Genomic DNA, 20,510 nt, shown 5'->3' on the forward strand with positions numbered 1-20,510 from the left:
CACAGCAAGGCCGTTTTGGTTACTGTTACAAGGCCAGATCAGTCAATCATCCAGACTGTTGCCCTTGCAACTACTGAAAAGGCTGCTGCCCCTCTTCAGGAACCACACGTTTGTCTGGCCTCTCAACAGATACCCCTCCGTTGTGGTTGCACCTACGGTACGGCTATCTGTATCGCTGAGGCACGCAAGCCTCCCCACCAACGGCAAGGTCCATGGTTCATGTGGGGAGGACCGACAGGTATCTGTATAAATAAAAATCAATTGACACATGTGTGAAAGATCATCACTTGATAACGGCTCAACTGATTTTGTGTGTGTGTGTGTGTGTGTGTGTGTGTGTGTGTGTGTGTGTGTGTGTAAATGACTGTCAGGACAAGACTTGTATAAGAAAAGTTTTGGTAGATCCACCAGAACAGTTATAAATCTAGATGGAACTTCTGAATGAAAATCTCAATGAAAGAAATGTGACAGTCAGTTGACAGTTCTACTATCACATTTTCATTGTATTAAAAAGAAAAGTGACATTCAGTTTCACACATCCGCTGTCACAAGCTATCACATCAGCAACAAATTCTTCACTGAATATTGATATTTTATGAAACTAAATACAATTGAAAGTGATATTTAAATGTACACTCCTGGAAACTGAAATAAGAACACCATGAATTCATTGTCCCAGGAAGGGGAAACTTTATTGACACATTCCTGGGGTCAGATACATCACATGATCACACTGACAGAACCACAGGCACATAGACACAGGCAACAGATCATGCACAATGTCGACACTAGTACAGTGTATATCCACCTTTCGCAGCAATGCAGGCTGCTATTCTCCCATGGAGACGATCGTAGAGATGCTGGATGTAGTCCTGTGGAACGGCTTGCCATGCCATTTCCACCTGGCGCCTCAGTTGGACCAGCGTTCGTGCTGGACGTGCAGACCGCATGAGACGACGCTTCAACCAGTCCCAAACATGCTCAATGGGGGACAGATCCGGAGATCTTGCTGGCCAGGGTAGTTGACTTACACCTTCTAGAGTACATTGGGTGGCACGGAATACATGCGGACGTGCATTGTCCTGTTGGAACAGCAAGTTCCCTTGCCGGTCTAGGAATGGTAGAACGATGGGTTCAATGACGGTTTGGATGTACCGTGCACTATTCAGTGTCCCCTCGACGATCACCAGAGATGTACGGCCAGTGTAGGAGATCGCTCCCCACACCATGATGCCGGGTGTTGGCCCTGTGTGCCTCGGTCGTATGCAGTCCTGATTGTGGCGCTCACCTGCACGGCGCCAAACACGCATACGACCATCATTGGCACCAAGGCAGAAGCGACTCTCATCGCTGAAGACGACGCGTCTCCATTCGTCCCTCCATTCACGCCTGTCGCGACACCACTGGAGGCGGGCTGCACGATGTTGGGGCGTGAGCGGAAGACGGCCTAACGGTGTGCGGGACCGTAGCCCAGCTTCATGGAGACGGTTGCGAATGGTCCTCGCTGATACCCCAGGAGCAACAGTGTCCCTAATTTGCTGGGAAGTGGCGGTGCGGTCCCCTACGGCACTGCGTAGGATCCTACGGTCTTGGCGTGCATCCGTGCGTCGCTGCGGTCCGGTCCCAGGTTGACGGGCACGTGCACCTTCTGCCGACCACTGGCGACAACATCGATGTACTGTGGAGACCTCACGCCCCAAGTGTTGAGCAATTCGGCGGTACGTCCACCCGGCCTCCCGCATGCCCACTATACGCCCTCGCTCAAAGTCCGTCAACTGCACATACGGTTCACGCCCACGCTGTCGCGGCATGCTACCAGTGTTAAAGACTGCGATGGAGCACCGTATGCCACGGCAAACTGGCTGACACTGACGGCGGCGGTGCACAAATGCTGCGCAGCTAGCGCCATTCGACGGCCAACACCGCGGTTCCTGGTGTGTCCGCTGTGCCGTGCGTGTGATCATTGCTTATACAGCCCTCTCGCAGTGTCCGGAGCAAGTATGGTGGGTCTGACACACCGGTGTCAATGTGTTCTTTTTTCCATTTCCAGGAGTGTATTATTGGTGATGATCATATCTTTGGGCTGTTTCAAAGATTGAGCTGATATCAGTTTGTGATAATTTGGTGTGTTGCAAACATTAATTGCATTAAGCTCGTGGTTTATTTCTTTGCAAAAAATGGCGCCAGTGAGGTAGCAAAATATCAGTCGGTATACGCTCACTCTGAACACAGGCCACCCACATTATTGTTGAGTCAATGAGACTGACAACGACGGGTGCAGTAAAGTTCGACTCACCCAGTTAGAGCTTACATCTCACTGACTGACTAACAGACAACGTACGGCCTAAACCACTGAAGATACTGACGTGTCATACAATAAAAACTTTTTGCTAAACTGCAACGAGAAAGAACCTGCTAAGCTGTGCTATGAAAATGTGTGGTTTTTTTTCTTTTTCTCAGTCATTTTTAACAGAAAACAGGAAAATTATGTTTATGGCTAACTTTATAATCATTCCTGTTTGTATATTAAACCATACAAAATACTGTCTTTAAACCTACTACCTTCACAGATCCAAAAGCTCGAAAGGTCTCTCTCATACTTCATGTGCTACTGATTCCAACCAATTTACTCATTCATTCTGACTTCTATTCCAAATCAAGGTTCCATTTGCAATAACAATAAATAAGGTTGGGGGGAGAGGGGAGGGGAAGAAATGGACACAAAGAAGGGAGAAGGAGGTTATGGACAGAGAATGAGGGAGGAGGAGACGGATATAGAGAGTTTGGGAAGAGATGTACAGGGAGCAGAGCAAAGGTGATAAGACAGAGATAGGGGGAGAAGGAGGAGATGGACAATGGGAGGTGTGTAGGAGATGATGGACAGAGAGGGGGGAGACAGAGATTAGGACATATATCCAAGTCTCATGCATACACTAGGTGATCAAAAGTATCCGGACAGCCCCTTAAACATATGTTTTTCATATTACATGCATTGTGCTGCCACTTACTGCCAGGTACTCCATATCAGCTACCTCAGTAGTCATTAGACATCGTGAGAGAGCAGAATGGGGTGCTCAGTGGAACTCGCGAACTTTGAACATGGTCAGGTGATTGGATGTCACTTGTGTCATACGTCTGTACATGAGATTTCCACATTCCTGAACATCCCTAGGTCCACTGTTTCTGATGTGATAGTGAAGTGGAAATCTGAAGGGACACATACAGCACAAACGTGTACAGGCTGACCTCATCTACTGACTGACAGAGACCACCGACAGCTGAAGAGGGTCATAATGTGTAATAGGCAGACATCTATCCAGACCATCACACAAGAATTCCAAACTGCATCAGGATCCACTACAAGTACTACGACAGTTAGGCGGGAAGTGAGAACACTTGGATTGCATGGTAGAGTGGCTGCTCATAAACCTTGCTTGATGTAAGGAACGTAAACACTGAACGACTGTACAGTGGAAAAATGCTGTGTGGAGTGACGAATCACGGTACACAATGTGGCGATCCAATAGCAGAGTGTGGGTATGGCAAAAGCCCAGTGAACATCATCTGTCAGCATGTGCAGTGCCAACAATAAAATTCAGAGGCGGTGGTGTTATGGCTTGGTCGTGTTTTTCATGGAGGTGGCTTGCACCCATTGTTGTTTTGTGTGGCACTATCAAAGTACAGGCCTACATTGATGTTTTAAGCACCTTCTTGCTTCCCACTGTTGAAGAGCAATTCGAGGATGGCGACTGCATCTTTCAACACGATTGAGTACCTCTTCATAATGCACAGCCTGTGGCAGAGTGATTACACGACGATAACATCCCTGTAATGGACTGGCCTGCACAGAGTCCTGTCCTGAATCACATAGAACACCTTTGGGAAGTTTTGGAACACTGACTTCATGCCAGGCCTCATTGACTGACATCAATACCTCTCCTCAGTGCAGCACTCCATGAAGAATGGGCTGTCATTCCCCAAGAAACCTTCCAGCACCTGACTGAATGTATGCCTGCGAGAGTGGAAGCCGTCATCAAAGCTAAGGATGGGCCAACATCATATTGAATTCCAGCATTACCAATGGAGGGCGCCTTGAACTTGTAAGTAATTTTCAGCTAGGTGTCTGGATTCTTTTGATCACATAGTGTATTTAGCACTTGCGAAGCACTGCCAGGTTTGCTCATTTACATGTAATCAAAAGGTGGCAAACCATTGGCTTTCTGACCACTGAAAACCCAATTTCACCAATCACTATAGAGGTCAACCACTCCTAACCTCTACAAAGCAATGGGATGAAGCATATAAATTATCATTATTACAGTACCCAAAATTACCTTTCTCTTTTAATGACAAAATATGGAAGTGCAGTTGCAACCCTGACAGCTGCTCCATCAGAGCAAACGTGCAAATTCAGTGCCTGAAAACCGACACAAGCCCTTTCTTAAAATGCAACACACGACAGGGAAATTGGAAGCCACACATACACTGTTGTTAAAACAAAAGAAATTCCATTCTTCATAAGGCCAATAGAGTATGCAGAAGTTTGTGATGCACAAGACAGGACAGCTGGAAACCAGACTTGCTCTGTTAGAACGACAAAAATTCAGTATCTCAGAAGGTTTACTTGTAGAAAGGTCAAATGAATAAAAGTATGCTGAATATTTTGTGACAGAAATAAAGAAACACACTCCAATACTGGCAAACAACAAAAACTTCGTACAGATTCTTAAAAAAAATCCTACAAGACATATTCCGTGAGGCTGCAGGTAATATCTGATCCCACGTCTCGCAGATAAATCAAAGGACATCCTCAACAAATACAAAACACTATACAAGCAGGATCATCTTACTTAAAAGTCTATATAATTAGGAACTGCAATAATGAAAATGCTGAGTGAGAAAAGACAGAAGAGGTGGGCTGAAACCATGAAAGGAATGGGTATGACCCAGAGCAGCAAAATTGCTTGTAACTTAGTGAAAACACTCAACTGTGACCCTGAGGTAGTTAAGCCACTAAAAGTAACACCCAACCGAGCTGCCCACCAAATCCTCCTATACGGAAAATCCAACCAAAGAAGCCAGACGTCTAAAATCAATAGATGCCCACAGCAATAATCAAATAACTTCATTATGCTGTTTGCCTAGAAAGAACTCAAACTACAATTAAACTCTGTGATATATGGAAAAATAGCCCAAGTGGACAACATTTGTGTTCAATAAAGCAAACACTTTTGCCTTGGAAACAAACAATGGACACTGGAGCTTATCAATCACTGTCTCAAGACAAGCAAGAGCCCAAAGTTGTGGAGAAAAGCAAAGGTAACAGCATTATTAAAGGCTGGAAAATATCGAGATTCCCCAAAGAACTATCACTCAACACTGCTCTTATGTCGCTTATACAGACTGTACAACCCAAGACTCATTCCCAACAGGCCAGTTTCAGATCATGAAAATATTGCAACAGCCAAATCTTGTCCCTTACTGAATGTATAGATGAAGGATATGAAAATAAACCAATAAAATGACCAGTCTTTGTTGACCTGAGCCCTGCATATGACAGAGTGAAACACAGGTTGCTCCTGGCAAAACTGTAAGACACATTTAAAGATTAGTAGCGTGTAAAAGTTACTAAATTACTGCAGCAAAACAGAATGTTCTACATTACACTGGAGGGCAGATTGAGCCAATGGTAAAAGCAAGAAAGAGAGTTCTTCCAGGACAATGCCCTGCCTGCCCCTCCTGTCAAACCTGTATAACAATGACCAACCAACACAAAATTACATGACCTGATTCAATTATATCAATGATCTGATAATCACAGCTCAAGGAAACAGTTTTGAGCATGTAGAACAAAACCTGAGATGCAACCTAAGCTCCATGCCAGAATGCTATCAGGAAAATTCCCTTAACCCACACTGCTCAGACACAACTCAGCACCTTACATCTTCACCCAAAACAGTCAAACTGAAAGCTGAACACAGTTTTGAATGGCATCACCCTGAAACCAACAAATAAACCGAATACCTGAGTGCAGTATTGGACCAGTTCCTGCCATATAAACATCACTGCAGGAAGACCAATCATAATGTCACTGCAAGGAATAACACACTGAGGAATTTGGCTAATGGCAAATTGGGAGCTAGATCAAAGATGCTGAGAACCACAGCAGAATGTGCTTGCCATTATTGTCCAGATCTGTACATGGCAAAAGGATCAATTTAATCTTAAATGAGAGATGACGACTAACAATGGTTGCATGATACCCATGTCCCTCAATAAACTACACGAAGTGTCCTGATTTACAGACCCAAACTCCCAAAGAGCCCGTCATGAACACCCTGAGCAACTCAAGCATAACTTAAATTAACTTAACACCTTATTTGGCACTTACTTTCCATGGAAGACTTTAATCTTGCAACGGATTCTTGAATAAATAACTTACTAAACTCCCAAACAACTACAGGAGATGCCCAGTAGTGAGAACTTGAGGTGGAAGATTTGGAGAAGCCAGAACTGCATGGGAATAGTCGTAGCACCAGTGAAAGCAAACCTGACCAAGTGAGAGCTCATAAATGAATTTAATGACAGGTGGAAGAGTGTCAATCATCAGCGCAGGGAATATGTCCCAATCTATCCTCACTGTCTCTCTAAATGTATCCTTGATGAATTACAACAGGAAGTATGGAAGCATTGGACACAGTCCAATTTTGGGGTAAAAGACTTAGTGTCTTGACATGGAAATGTAAAATCCAATCTTTCAAGTTGCATTTATTTCTTCAACTGCAATAATACTGACTTGTGCATGTTCATTCTCACTCCAGCACAAATACAGACGGTGTTCATAAATTTCGGTTACAAACCTCAAGGACTTGTAGACAAGAGTGAGTAGATAATATTTTAAATAGGAACCCATGTCCGGGAATGTACCGTCTCCATTATAAGATGGTTTCAATTCAGGTGTGTTATGCATCCACATCTTCTGAGGGACAGACAAAATTCTCAGATGTGCTTGCCTTGGTAAGCAATAGGAAGGACAGGATGATGAGTACTACGTCAGTCACTCACCCGATGTCACTTAACGTCTGCCTTGCTGCAAGACCTATTCAATTCCTGTGTGTGCCCGATACAGTAAAACACGGTTCAGTGCACGTTTTCGGAATACACAGACATGCTTCTCATGTACAGTAAGTTCAAAATAACAGAAGAGCTTCTAGTTGTCTGCATCACGAACATTTTCCACAACATAGCAGGCTATCACACAAACCTTTTGCCCAAGTTACACAGCAGCTCCAAGAAACAGGTACATTCACCATGAGGAGGCAGAACTGTGGTGCTCCACAGCAATGCCACATGCCTGAATTTGAAGAAGATGTGCTGCATCACATGTAACAAGACGTGAACAATTTCACATGCAATGGGTGTTAATCACATTTGGGACATTCTGCATGAGCAGCAATTGCAGAGACAGAGGAATATCTGATGGCATGACTTCTATCCACTGCACTAGAAACTTAAAGAGACACCAGGTGGAATGTAGAGCATGTACCAGAACATGCTTCATAGGTACAATGTCTGTAATAATGTTGGTGGTCGCCACATCAAGCCACTGTTGTAATGCATCAGTACTGTTCTTTATGTACAGTATACCGAGTTATTTTTTGTTTTGTATTAATGTAAACATGTATTGTTTCAATGTTAATAGAAACAGATGTGCTTAAGTGACAAATGGATGTTTCATTATGTTTCTTTTCGGACTGTTGCCTAATAATTGTACAGCATCACACCTAATTCAATATCTGAATTGAAATTGTCATAGAATGGAAACAATACATTTCCAAACATGGGTTCCTATTCAAAATATTGTGTACTCCCTCTGCTCAACAAGTTCTAGAAGTTTGTAAGAGGAATTTCCGAACACCCTGTATATGACTATGTATATTGTTATTAATTTATTTTCTTCTTACACCATACTATGTGTTAGAAACATTAATTTTTTTTTTTTTTTTTACTGCGATTCATATTTCATTTAAGCTAGTTTCTAACAATGTTACTAGCAAAATGAAAAAGATGTTGAATTTTAATTTATTCTTAATTCAGCAGCTTTAAAATGTTAATGTAATATTAACTTGTGGACCCAAAAAATATTCAGCCGTTGACATTGTGGCCTGCAGAGACTACAAGGTTGATAACCCCTAAATCAAGGAATATACTAAGTCCATTAGCTGAAGCCCTTAAATCTTTGCTTATATATAATGGTGATACTTTAATTTGGAAAATTTAGGATGGAATGTAAAAATATTATGAGAAGGATAGTTGCTACTCACCATATAGCAGAGATGCTGAGTCGCAGATAGGCACAACAAAAAGATTTTCACACTTAAAGCTTTCAGCCAATGGCCTTTGTAAACAATAGACATACATAATGGCGCACACACACATTCATGCAAATGCAACTCACACACACGACTGCAGTATCAGGCAAGTGAAACCACAGTTTCAGTTTCAGTTGCCTGAGGCTGCAGTTGTGTGTGTGAGTCGTGTTTGCGTGAGTATGTGTGTGTGCACATGTATGTCTATTGTTGACAAAGGCCATTGGCCAAAAGCTTTAAGTGTGAAAATCTTTTTGTTGTGTCTATCTGCGACTCTGCATCTCCGTTATATGGTGAGTAGCAACTTTCCTTCTCGTAATATTGGTACTTTAGTTTCCTTCACAATTTATTAGTATCAAAATGTCCTGTACAATAATACATGTTCCTGTCATCTGTAAGGAAGCTCGATGAGAAAGACTACCTATCTAGCCTCTGTTATTGTTTGGGTGTTTATACTCACTGATGGTACAACCCTCTGGCTTCATACATATACACTGAAGAGCCAAAGAAACTGGTACACCTGCCTAATACTGAGTAGGGCCCCCGTGAGCATACAGACATGCTGCAACATGCTGTGGCATGGACTTGATTAATGCCTGAAGTAGTGCTGGAGGGATTTGAGACCATGAATCATGCAGGGCTGTCAATAAATCTGTAAGAGTATGAGGGAGTGGAGATCTCTTCTTAACAGCACATTACAAGGCATACCAGATATGCTCAATAATGTTCATGTTTGGGGAGTTTGGTGGCCAGCGGAAGTGTTTAAACTCAGAAGAGTGTTCCTGGAACCACTCTGTAGCAATTATGGACGTGCCGTGTGTCGCATTGTCCTGCTCAAATTGCCGAAGTCTGATCGAATGTACAATGGACATGAATGGATGCAGGTGATCAGACAGGATGCTTACGTATGTGTCACCTGTCTGAGGCATATCTCGACATATCAGGGGTCCCATATCACTCCAACTGCACACGCCCCACACCATTACAGAGCCTCCACCAGCTTGAACAATCTCCTGCTGACATGCACGGTCCATGGATTCATGAGGTTGTCTCCATACCCGTACACATCCATCTGCTCGATACAATTTGAAATGAGACTTGTCCAACCAGGCAATATGTTTCCAGTCATCAATAGTCCAATGTTGGTGTTGACAGGGACAGGTGAGGCGTAAAGTTTTGGGCTGTGCATGGGTGGGTCTTCGGCTCCAAAAGTTCATATCGATGATGTTTCATTGAATGGTTTGCATGCTGACACTTGTTGATGGCCCAGCACTGAAATCTGCAACAGTTTGTGGAAGGGTCGCACTTCTGTCACATTGAATGATTCTGTTCAGTCATTGTCGGTCTCATTGTTGCAGGATCTTTTGCAGGCTGCAGCAATGTCAGAGATGTGATGTTTCACCATATTCCTGATATTCACGGTACACTCGTGAAATGATTGTATGGGGAAATCCCCACTTCATCGCCACCTTGGAGATGCTGTGTCCCATCGCCCGTGTGCCGACTATAACACCATGTTCAGACTCACTTAAACCTTGATAACCTGCCACTGTAACAGCAGTAACTGATCTAACAACTGCACCAGACACTTGCTGTCTTACAGAGGCGTAGCCGAACACAGCATCACATTCTGTCTGTTTACATATCTCTGTATTCGAATACGGGGAGCAGAACAACAATCAGAAGTTATACTTGCAGCACAGAAATGGCTGTGGTACTGTTGAAACTTTTTCCCATTTTCACCAATCACATTTCACAAAAATAGATGAGGGACATACGGAAGATTGCCCTTAGAATATACAGGAAAACAGGAATTGATGTTTAGACAGTAAATGAAACTTCTAATATCAAATAGCATATCTCAAATGCCTCCTCATCCATAGCTAGTAAACATTTTCAGGTGCTGTGCACAATCTTCCCCAATTGCATTCAACCACACAGCAAGAAAAATGTTACATGTAAAATAACAAACAATAATTAGGAAATATAACCACTCAGCTGCAGATAATTTACAAGTGAGGCAAAAACATGAATAACAGATCAGAAAACTAAACTAGTTTTGAAGCTACGGTCTTTTTCCAGTATAAGTAAACTTGCAGTTTCTGGTCAGAAATTAGACAACGAGACTCATTTCTTCCAATAGTACACATAAAGCCATTACCATAAAGAATTTGCTACTGACTGCAACTCCCTTATCACCCAGTACCCTAATGCCTTGGAAAACTCATCCTTTGGCTGGAATTGTAATGGCTCTCACTGAGTGTCAGTAGCTGTCATACCTCCAAACCTGATTCAATCAACATAATATCCCAGTTCACTCCTATACAATTCCTACTCCCAATCCTCCTTAAAGCAACAATGTCACATACCAGCTTAGTTGCCATTACTGTACAACATTCTATATGGGTATGAGAAATGACCAGCAGTCTACTTAGATGAATGGCTACCATTACCTGTTATTAAACTCTACCACCAGCTCCGCCAACTGTCTTAACACATTGCACACATAAATATTAAGCACTTCACCAACTGTTTTCTGCACCCCTTCCCGACAGCCACTACTTCTGAACTGCACAGATAGGAAATATCCCCCCAGTAAAGGCTCTGTCCCTGCAATCCTCCCACCTAAACTACCACTAGGCACCATCCTCTGTCCACTCCCTTACAAGTTTCTTCATTATTTCTCTCCTGCTTCAGCATTATGCTCCTCTTTTTGTACTTCCCCCTTTCTGTCACTAAATAAACAAATGTCATGTGGCACCACACTTTTGATTGGATACCATTTCGGTTACTTGCATGTCCTTATAACCAATGGCATCCAGTTTTCACCGAACGGTCATCTATCCAAGTACTAGCCAGGCCCAAAGTTGCTTAACTTTGGTGACTGAACAGGAACTGGTGCTATCAATGTGGCAAGGCCATTGGCCTTAAGTCACTGGTATCACTTTTAATCCACATTTTAATGCTGTCTCTGTGGATAATCTGCTTTCCAAAATACATCACCACTCCCTCCTCCTGCCGTCGCTGCCACCTGAATTTGGCATCCCAAAACTTATGCACACCACATATCATCCCATTTTGACTGCCCAAGCCTATTCTTTCCTTTTCTTCCACTACACCCATTTACTTGCACGCTTCTTTGTAAAAAATCTATGTTGCAGCAGCTACAGATGCTGGTGTGTGTGTGTGTGTGTGTGTGTGTGTGTGTGTGTGTGTGTGTGTAAAAAGAATAAACTGTAGCTGGAAAGCTGAGGGGGAAGGGGGGGGGGGGGGTGTCTGTTACAATCTTTTGTCTGCAGCAAGGTAGTTGCCTTGCTTAGATTTTGGTTGGTGCTTCTAGCCAGGAATTTCATTATTGCATCAAGTAAAATGTCCAACTCCAATGAAAAGCATGCCACTGAAGTTTGACTGGTAATTCAGGATTTTGAAACCAAGCAAATGTCTTGTAGACATTTTGTAAGAAAAATTTGTAATATGATCACAGGAGTCTCATGCAAATATATTAATTATTATTCTGCAAATGAAAGGAGATTAATACCTTGATGAGGTCCAAACACAAGTCCCACATCATTGCGAAACAATTTGTTGAGATCTGCAGAGGAGTTCCTTGTGTGCCTCAGGTCGAGTGATGCAGCACGTGAGTGACCGACAGCTGAGCGACTTGCAATCGCCCGCAAGTCGGCAGAACTTCTCGAAGCAGCATTTGACGACGAGACTCTGAGATCCAGAGAGGAATTGCGAGAATGACCACCTGCAGGAGATGGCCTCTGAGAATGCGTGTGAGGTGCAGGTAATGTTGCCTGTGGTACAGGTGCAGTCGTGACTCCAGCAGAGAGTGAAGCCATTGGAGGTGCACTGGGAGGAGTAGAAGCAGCTGCTGCAGTGGCACCATTTGGTGGTGCCTCCGGTGGAACACGAACAATAGAACCAGGCCGAGCAACATGTGCAGCTGCCAATATATCTGGCTGCCCAGAAGGTGCCGAAGTACTTGTACTCGGTTCCTGAAGAGGTATACCTGTAAACATAGCATAAGGAAAGTCAGCACAAAAGACACACACATACACATGACACAGTCTAAGAATCACATTCAAGGCTGTGATATGAGTAAAAGCAAACAGAAATACAACATGTGTCACTGCAGAATATTATGCAGCTGTATATGATAAAAAGGAAAGTTTATGGTGTGCATGAGCTGCTGGTTAAATATAGTTACCACTATTATATTCTTAACTGATGCTGGTTATATTATGAAAGTATTTTTGAACCACATTATATGTCCTTTGTACAGGTGAAACTCCAAAACTGCTACTTTTACAAGAGCCCTACCCATACTAAACGTGCATAACTCTCTAGACACACTGCAGAACCACCTCTGTTGTGATCTGAGGGTACATAGGTACAGGCATCTGAGGGTACATAAGTACAGGTACTATGTAGAAACTTTGTGTACATTTTATCAGTTTGAATCAAACAGATGAATTGCTTGGGTTCAAAGGCAGAGTGACAGTAGGTCTTGGATCAGAAAAGCACTGAACCCAATCACCATTTTACCATTTTTGTAATCTTGCCAAGTACTTAGTTTCTACAGATGACTGAATGCTAAATTGTATTGCACAACTCAATCATCTCTCTCCATTTTGTTGCAGAGATTTCTATTGTCACTCAAGTGAAATCTTAAGAAATACCTAACAAATGACATTTACACAGATGAGTTGTAGCAAAGGCAAAATTCAGTGGAGCTTCAAAGATGGTCTGTGCCTTATTTCCTGGTTTGGATTTGGATCAATGATAGGATATTAAATTATAAATTTTATTTGGCTCAATGATTAACTGATTCAAGATGTTCCTGGAAAGATAAAAGTGTTAATAGTTAGGAATCACTTTTTCTGTAGCAGTACAATAATGTTGCTGTCCTTAAACCTATGGCCATTACATAGTGTTTCAAAAAAATCATAAGCATATTTGCTGGACTGATTCCCGATCTTAAATTCATTAAATACTTTCCGTAAGAGCTGGAATGTCAGTTACATGTTAGCTGCATTTCCTCAAAAACCCAGAACAACTACTCATAATACTTCAGGAAGTTGGGAAATATATTCCACCTTCAGTGTATTAAAACTTAATGATAAGCCCTTCCCAAATACTAACCATTTCAATAGTAGAGAAAATGTTGCCGTTCTTTCTAACGTGAATGATGCCTTCAGAAAGACGTGCAATAGATCACATGAGACTAAGCCTCTTACATGTAAACTTACCCAATTTATTGATTTACATAGTTTACGCCTACATTGGAGCACTAAAATCGAACATAATACAACAGAGTCTACAATCATTAAGTTTAGGTCTTAGCAGTCAGCTATTTCTTCGTTTCCCAAATTTTTTCATTCACTGTTATCTGGCTGCTCATTCTTCTGCAGATATGACTTATTTCTTCTGTTCTGATGGTCTGAATGTCAGCCATGTGTATTTCTTCTTCAGAAGCAGTTTCTCTTCTCTGTGTTGAATTTGGTGTGTGGTGATGCTCAATTCATCCAGATCACTTTTTACTTCTTTAAACCAAATGTTTTTGGTTTTACTGTTCCAGAAGTAGTCAAAAAATTGCTTCAGGATTCTAGTACTTGGTAGGCGAGATACGTGGCCAAAAAATGCAATCCCTCTTTTCCGTATTCTATCGATAATGGATTCACTTTCTTTATACACTATTGAATTGGGCAAAAGTCTCCTCTGCACATTAACTTGATGTTTTTTACTGACAATTGTTCGGAGTATTCTTCTATCAACTTTCTGCAATTTGTCAGTTGTTGATTGAGTATTTAATCTGAATAGTGTTTGACTTGCATATGTTGCTTCCGGTTTAATGACGGAGGAGTAATGTCAAAATTTAGTATTTATTGAGAGAGAGTGTTTTTTGTAGGTTGCCCATGTGGTTCTCTGTGCTCGCTGTGGTTTTAATGTTCTAATGTCTATTGATGCTCTTTCATTAGCATTCCAGGTAATAATCTCACGAAGATATTTAAACTTTTTTACTACTTTAATTTTTTGATCATTATGGAGTATGATACGGTATGTGTCAACTCGGAAGCTGGGCATCATTTCTGTTTTTGCAAACAAAATTTGCAATCTAACCTTTGCCACTAATGGTTCTAGTTTTTCTATCTGAACCTTCGCTTTATCAATTGTTTGCTAACAGTGCCAAATCACCTGCAAATTCAAGGCAGTTAAGTGGAATCTTTCTTCCAATCTTAACAGATGGAGGGCATATCTTGTTCCATTCACACATGATTTTCTCCAGCACACAAATGAACAATAATGGAGACAATCCTTCACCTTGTCGAAGACCAGTATGAATCTCAAAAAGTTCAGAGAATTCATTTTTGAACCTTACTCTAGCTTTGGTATTTCAAAGGATGACTGCAATGAGGTTGAAAAGTTTCTGATGTAAACCAAATTCTTTAAGAATTGACAGTAGAGACTCGCAATGGATACTATTGTGGGCCTCTTTAAAATCGACAAAGGTGATCACTAGCTTCTTGTTTCTGACCCTCTGATGTTTCATTATACATTTGAGACTAATAATTTGATCAGGACAGCTGCATCCTGGGTGAAAGCCTCCTTGATATTCACCTAGTTCACCATCAAGCTGTTCATGAATTCTGAAATACAGAACCTTGGAAAAAGTTTTATAAGTAATACCCAGCAGGGATATACCCTACTCAATAAATACACTTTGATTTTGATTGGCTTTGAATATGTTATTGTTTGGAGTAAAATAACGTGCACATATTTTTTTTATATGTGCTTACACTGCCGGTAAGGTGGTGAAACACATCTTTGAAAAAAAATGAGTTTAACATTTCTGAATGAATACCATTGACACAGTAACAGATACAAAATCACACTTCATATAAAAGTTCAATCATTTTTAATGTACATTAAAATCGTGCATCCATATTTGTTTGTCGGCTGTCTTACACAGGCATTGCCGACCATAGCAAGGTATTCTGCCTGTTTACATATCTCTGTATTTAAATACGGGGAGCACAAACAACAATCAGAAGTTATATTTCCAGCATAGAAATCACTGTGGTATTGCTGACATTTGGGCCCATTTTCACCAATCACATCTCACAAAAATAGATGAGGGACATTTTTACGGAGGAAAACCATCAAGTTCGTTTCACTAATACTGAGATCTAATCATTAATATGCTAGAGTGGTCAGAGAGGCCATAGAAATTCTACAGCACAAAAACAACTTTTTGAAATGAAGAAGGTTTGAAATTAGGGAAAGTTAATCGGTATTTAGCTGTGTAGGATAAGTGCAAATAACATTACCAGTTCTATCCCGCAGATGGCTTGTTATGTATGGATCTGATTGATAGGTATCAGTGAGTTCTTTTTAGCATTTCAAAGCAAGTATGTGGCTTGAAGTGACACTCTCTCACTCTATGTCGATACCAGGAAAGTTATTCAGTGTGTTATATTTGTAAAAGGTTTTACATGTGTTAAGTGAAATTAGCAAAACCAGCATCTCTGGTTAGCTCCGAACTAACCTAAGCCTTGGGCTACACAGACCAGTCGTATCACCACAATCTGTAATGGGGCGAAATATTATCTTGTGACATTTGTTGGCTGTACCAACTTCACAACCAATCTATCACATTCCAATCTAACTTAGACCTCAGGCTATACAACAGTTCAGTCTGAGACCACAGCTGTCATTAAATAAAGGTGCAAAGCAGAACAGCAGTATCATAATTGTCAGTACAGTTGCCACGTCCACCAGTCCTATATAGATCTAGTACAATCTAAAGTGCCACTCACATTAACCAAATGACATATTATTAATGAACACAAACAATATAGAAACAAAAACATAACAAATGTGATTTACCTGCACAATAAGACTGAATAAATCATCTGTTGAATCCTTATTTAAAGAAGGTCCAAAAATCATACTTAAGTAAAATTTCGCATTCTATCCTCAAATTTCAATAATAAACTACAGATATTAAAATGTCTGTTCATTTAAAAAGTCATCTACAACAATTTTGTGGGAGGTGACAGCAATAAAAAACAGCTGAAGGTAAATTTGACAATGACAGTAGGAAAAAGACAAGACAAGTAGTGAACAAATAGGATAAGTAAGAACTGAGCATAAATCACTCTTCAAATATAACTGGCTGGAAATGAACTCTGCAGCAAAAGAAATTAACGAACTTAATGAATAGAGATGGAAAACATTTTAAAAGTCAAATGAAAAAAGACAGTATGAGTCAGAAACAAATAAGCAAAAGAGTAACAATTGTGGTAGCCCAGTAAACTGGTTTCTCTTAGATAAAAAAATAAATAAAATAGGGGAGGTTAGTGGGGAATGAGCATGAATAAAAGAATATGTGTTACATTACGGTTACTGTCACATTTACTCATTCTCAAAATTCCTTTTAATGGACAACAGCATAAGCATAATGTGTGCGTGGTGTGAGATGATAAATGTTAAATCTGGAGTAGATGACCCAGGAAGAAAAGACTATATTAGAATTATACAAGCTCTATGAATTATAGACACTACCACTTTTTACAGTAAACGTAAAAGAAAAAATTTGACAGTGTAATACGTTCCGCAACAAATGATGATAACATTTCCGTCTCATTAGAGATCGAAAAATGAAATAAAAATTTGAGTATTTATTTCTGAATATGTGATGAGTTCTGAAAGGTTCGTGAGGCAGCTATATTACAGGACAGCATTAATTTCTGCGACAGAAACTAGCAGCTACAAAAGTCATCTTTTTGGATTTCCAGCACACTGGATTAATAACAGAACAGCAACTTGAGTTAACCAGTTTTATGTAGAAAACAGCCAAAGTTGCAAAATACAGTTACATTTGTTTAATTCATGACCAGTTTCAGGATCAGTACCCATTCTCAAATCATCCAAACAAAGAAAAATGTGTACTCCATGATAGCATTCAAAACACGTTAATATTGTCCATGCCTGTGTTTAAGCCATTACTCAAGTTTACAGAGATGATTCATTGGCAGGACAACTGTTTTGCGTATGCACGCTGCCAACCGTTGTGAATAAACAACATTGTGCGCAATACCAATAGCTCTGTGGTATTCAAGGCTGTGTGTGTATTTTTCTGTGTGTATTAACTTGCGAACATTTTAATTAATATCGACATGATTGTTTTCAAAATTTCTTTGAAACTACAGTCGACAATTAGGAATCTGCAGCTGTAGCATTGAAAGCTGTTTGGTTCCTGTGTTCCAATATTGACAGCGAGAGGCTGTTTTCAAACTATAATCAAGTATTGACAGATAGATTGCACAGTCTCTCTGAAGACAACACTGAAATAATGACAATGCTGTCATTCAAAAAACTGTCTACAGAATGAAAATGTACTTGCTTTAGTGCTACTGTAGATCTATCTTTGTAAGCTCATTGCCCTATTCTTCGTATAAAAAAAAAATATAAAAAAAAGAGCTATGCATATTCTCACTTTCTCAAATGTTTACTAATTTTTACTTCTCTGAAGTAAGGATGAACTATGCTTCTGTCATTTAAGGATGGATTTCTGTTTTCTCTGGTTTTACCCTATTTGTCCAGATCTTGGTAAAAACTGCAAAAAATGCAATACATAAACGAGGATTCCTACCAGTTATATACACATGTCAAATAATAATAATAATAATAATAATAATAATAATAATAATGGTAATACAATAAAAGAAATTATTTTTGTATTAAAAGACTGTGTTACTGATGGTAAATAGAATTTAAAACTTGTACTGAAACATATTATAAGCTTTGTTTCCAAGAAACATGTGAGGGAACACTAAAAAAATTAAGAAAATTCAATTTTGTCTTATTTTCAACCCAAGTTAAATACCTTTTGTAAATGTTTATAAATATTTTGTTATTTAGGAATACCTAAAAAAACCTTCAAGCTTTCTTGGTGATATTCACACAGAAAAATCTCTTAGGAATGCAGCCAAGAGATTTTATTTATTAACAACAGAACTGCAAAAGAAAAGATTTTTCTTTCCTTTAAAAGATTATCTTCTAAGTTTCATTATTGCTATTCCGTAAGACATTTCAACCATTTAACATAAATATTTAAGTTGGTGAGAAAAATTGTCAAGTGTCGAAAGTAGATTGCAGACCTGAAAAAAGGAGAGTTTTGTATTTTTTTAATCTGCTGGGTACATCATTGATAAATAATTTGTTTCACAGTATTTAAAATATATGTATCACTCCACACCATTCTGGCCAAGAGCACCAGCAATATACAAATGTTAAGAATTGAAATAATAGTCTCTGTTGCAGATATTTCATTGATGAGACGTTTCATGCTTCTAGCGCATTTTCAGCTCATTCTTGAGCTGCGGAGACCAGCTTCTGTGGTCTACACAGCTGAAGAATGATATGAAGAAGTGCGAAACATTTCATCAATAATATATCTGCAACATACTGTTATTTTCATTTTTAACTTTGGTATTTGTTTTTAAATAATTATTTGTGTCAAAATTTTTTGTTAAAATAATTTTTCTCTGCACTTGTCTTGTGTTTGGCCCACCCTGTCTTAGGAATAGTTCCATTTCTAACACAGCATTGCAAAATGGTTAAATATGACAAAAATAAATAACTGATAATAGAAAAAGCTTGCCAGAAAATAACACTGATAAATAAAACCAAAAGTGCAAAAAATAACACCGATTTTGACCATAAAATAACACCAATGTTTCTGTCCCTGTCTATAATCTGTTTTATGAAGGAAGAAAGTGCTTTCTTCTTTAGTGCTATGAATGCTTGTAAGAAAAACAATCCCAGTACAATGTAGCAGCAAACTGAAACAATGAAGGAACAACTAAAAACAATAATACTTCAATTAAGAACAAATGCTAGCAACAATGAAACTTCCACAAAGAATGCAATAACAAAGAGCAACTGGGCAACATTCAAGATTTCTTGTGTTAACGTTACCTGGGTGATTTCCTGTCAAGCGCGCTAGGGGGTCCCATTCAGCTATCCCTGATCTTGTTCTACTTTGGTCTGTAGATTTGCTAAATGACTATAGGAATATATACAAATTTCTAGTTTCCCCAGTAGGGGGCTATTAACTGAAAGGTGCACAAATGTCACTGAGACATTTCAAAAATATTAGCCATATATTCAAAGACCTGTAATTCAGCAAATGATTGTGGTACATCTGCAAACTTGGCAAGATTGTTGAACAGTTTATACTGTGCACATTACTGTGAATGCTCTTCTCAAACACGGGATGAGTAGTTTGACATTCATAAGCACCTGGAAATTGACCAGACTACTGTCAAATGATTGACAGCTGCTGCAAATTGTTGTGTTGGAAGAGCTTCTGAGAGTCGTGTACCTGTGATACCTGTACCAGAGGTACCTCAAGTACTATCCTCTCCTGTGGATTCTGTCTCCTCTGCAGAAAGTTCAGTATCTGTCATTGCCCATTCACTTCACAGTGAGTGGCGTGTCAATGGCACGTCTAGGCGTATTGTACAGGATGGATGGCGACCAGGGAGAACTCAGACTGTTGCACCAACAAATTCAAGATGCTGATTACCCACCCACTTCACTGTGAGTGATGTGTCAATGGTAGGTCTAGGTATCCTGTACAGGATGAACAGGGACCAGAGAGGACTCAGGGTGTTGCACCGATCCTCCAACCAACACGTTCAAGGTGCTGTCTTTCACTGAAACTGACCCAGTGGGATTCACTGAAACTGACCCAGTGGGATTCACTTCACCTGTCATGGGGAAACCTGTTTTGTCCAGCATCAGGAAGAGGCAAATGCAAAAGGCTAGGGGTCTGTTAATTGTCAGAAGTTCAAACGTATGGGGAATGATGGTACCCCTTAGGGAAATGGCAGCAAGGGACAGGAAAGGACACTAGGTGCACCCAGTGTGTATGCCTGGGGGCCTCATTCAACATGCTGAAGAGGCCATACCGACCCACTGGGGGAACAGGATGCAACCAACTGCAGATTGTGACACAAGTTGGAACAAATGCCTGTCATCTGGACTCCGAAGTCATTCTTGGGTCATTCCAGCGACTGGCAGAGAAAGTTGAGAAGACCAGCCTTGCGCATGGAGTTTCAACAAAGC

At 40.3% G+C, this 20,510-nt stretch overlaps 1 protein-coding gene across 1 annotated transcript in view; it reads right to left on the reverse strand.

The window, feature by feature from the left end:
* The window catches only part of LOC126268191 (BTB/POZ domain-containing protein KCTD3), a 225,565-nt gene that overhangs the window by 192,873 nt on the left and 12,182 nt on the right, over window positions 1-20,510 (reverse strand). The window contains exon 3 of the mRNA XM_049973801.1: window positions 11,908-12,384. Coding sequence (XP_049829758.1) covers window positions 11,908-12,384 — 477 coding nt within the window. The remainder of the gene's footprint in view (window positions 1-11,907; window positions 12,385-20,510) is intronic.

Source organism: Schistocerca gregaria, chromosome 4 (assembly GCF_023897955.1).
Source record: "Schistocerca gregaria isolate iqSchGreg1 chromosome 4, iqSchGreg1.2, whole genome shotgun sequence".
NCBI lineage: Eukaryota > Metazoa > Arthropoda > Insecta > Orthoptera > Acrididae > Schistocerca > Schistocerca gregaria.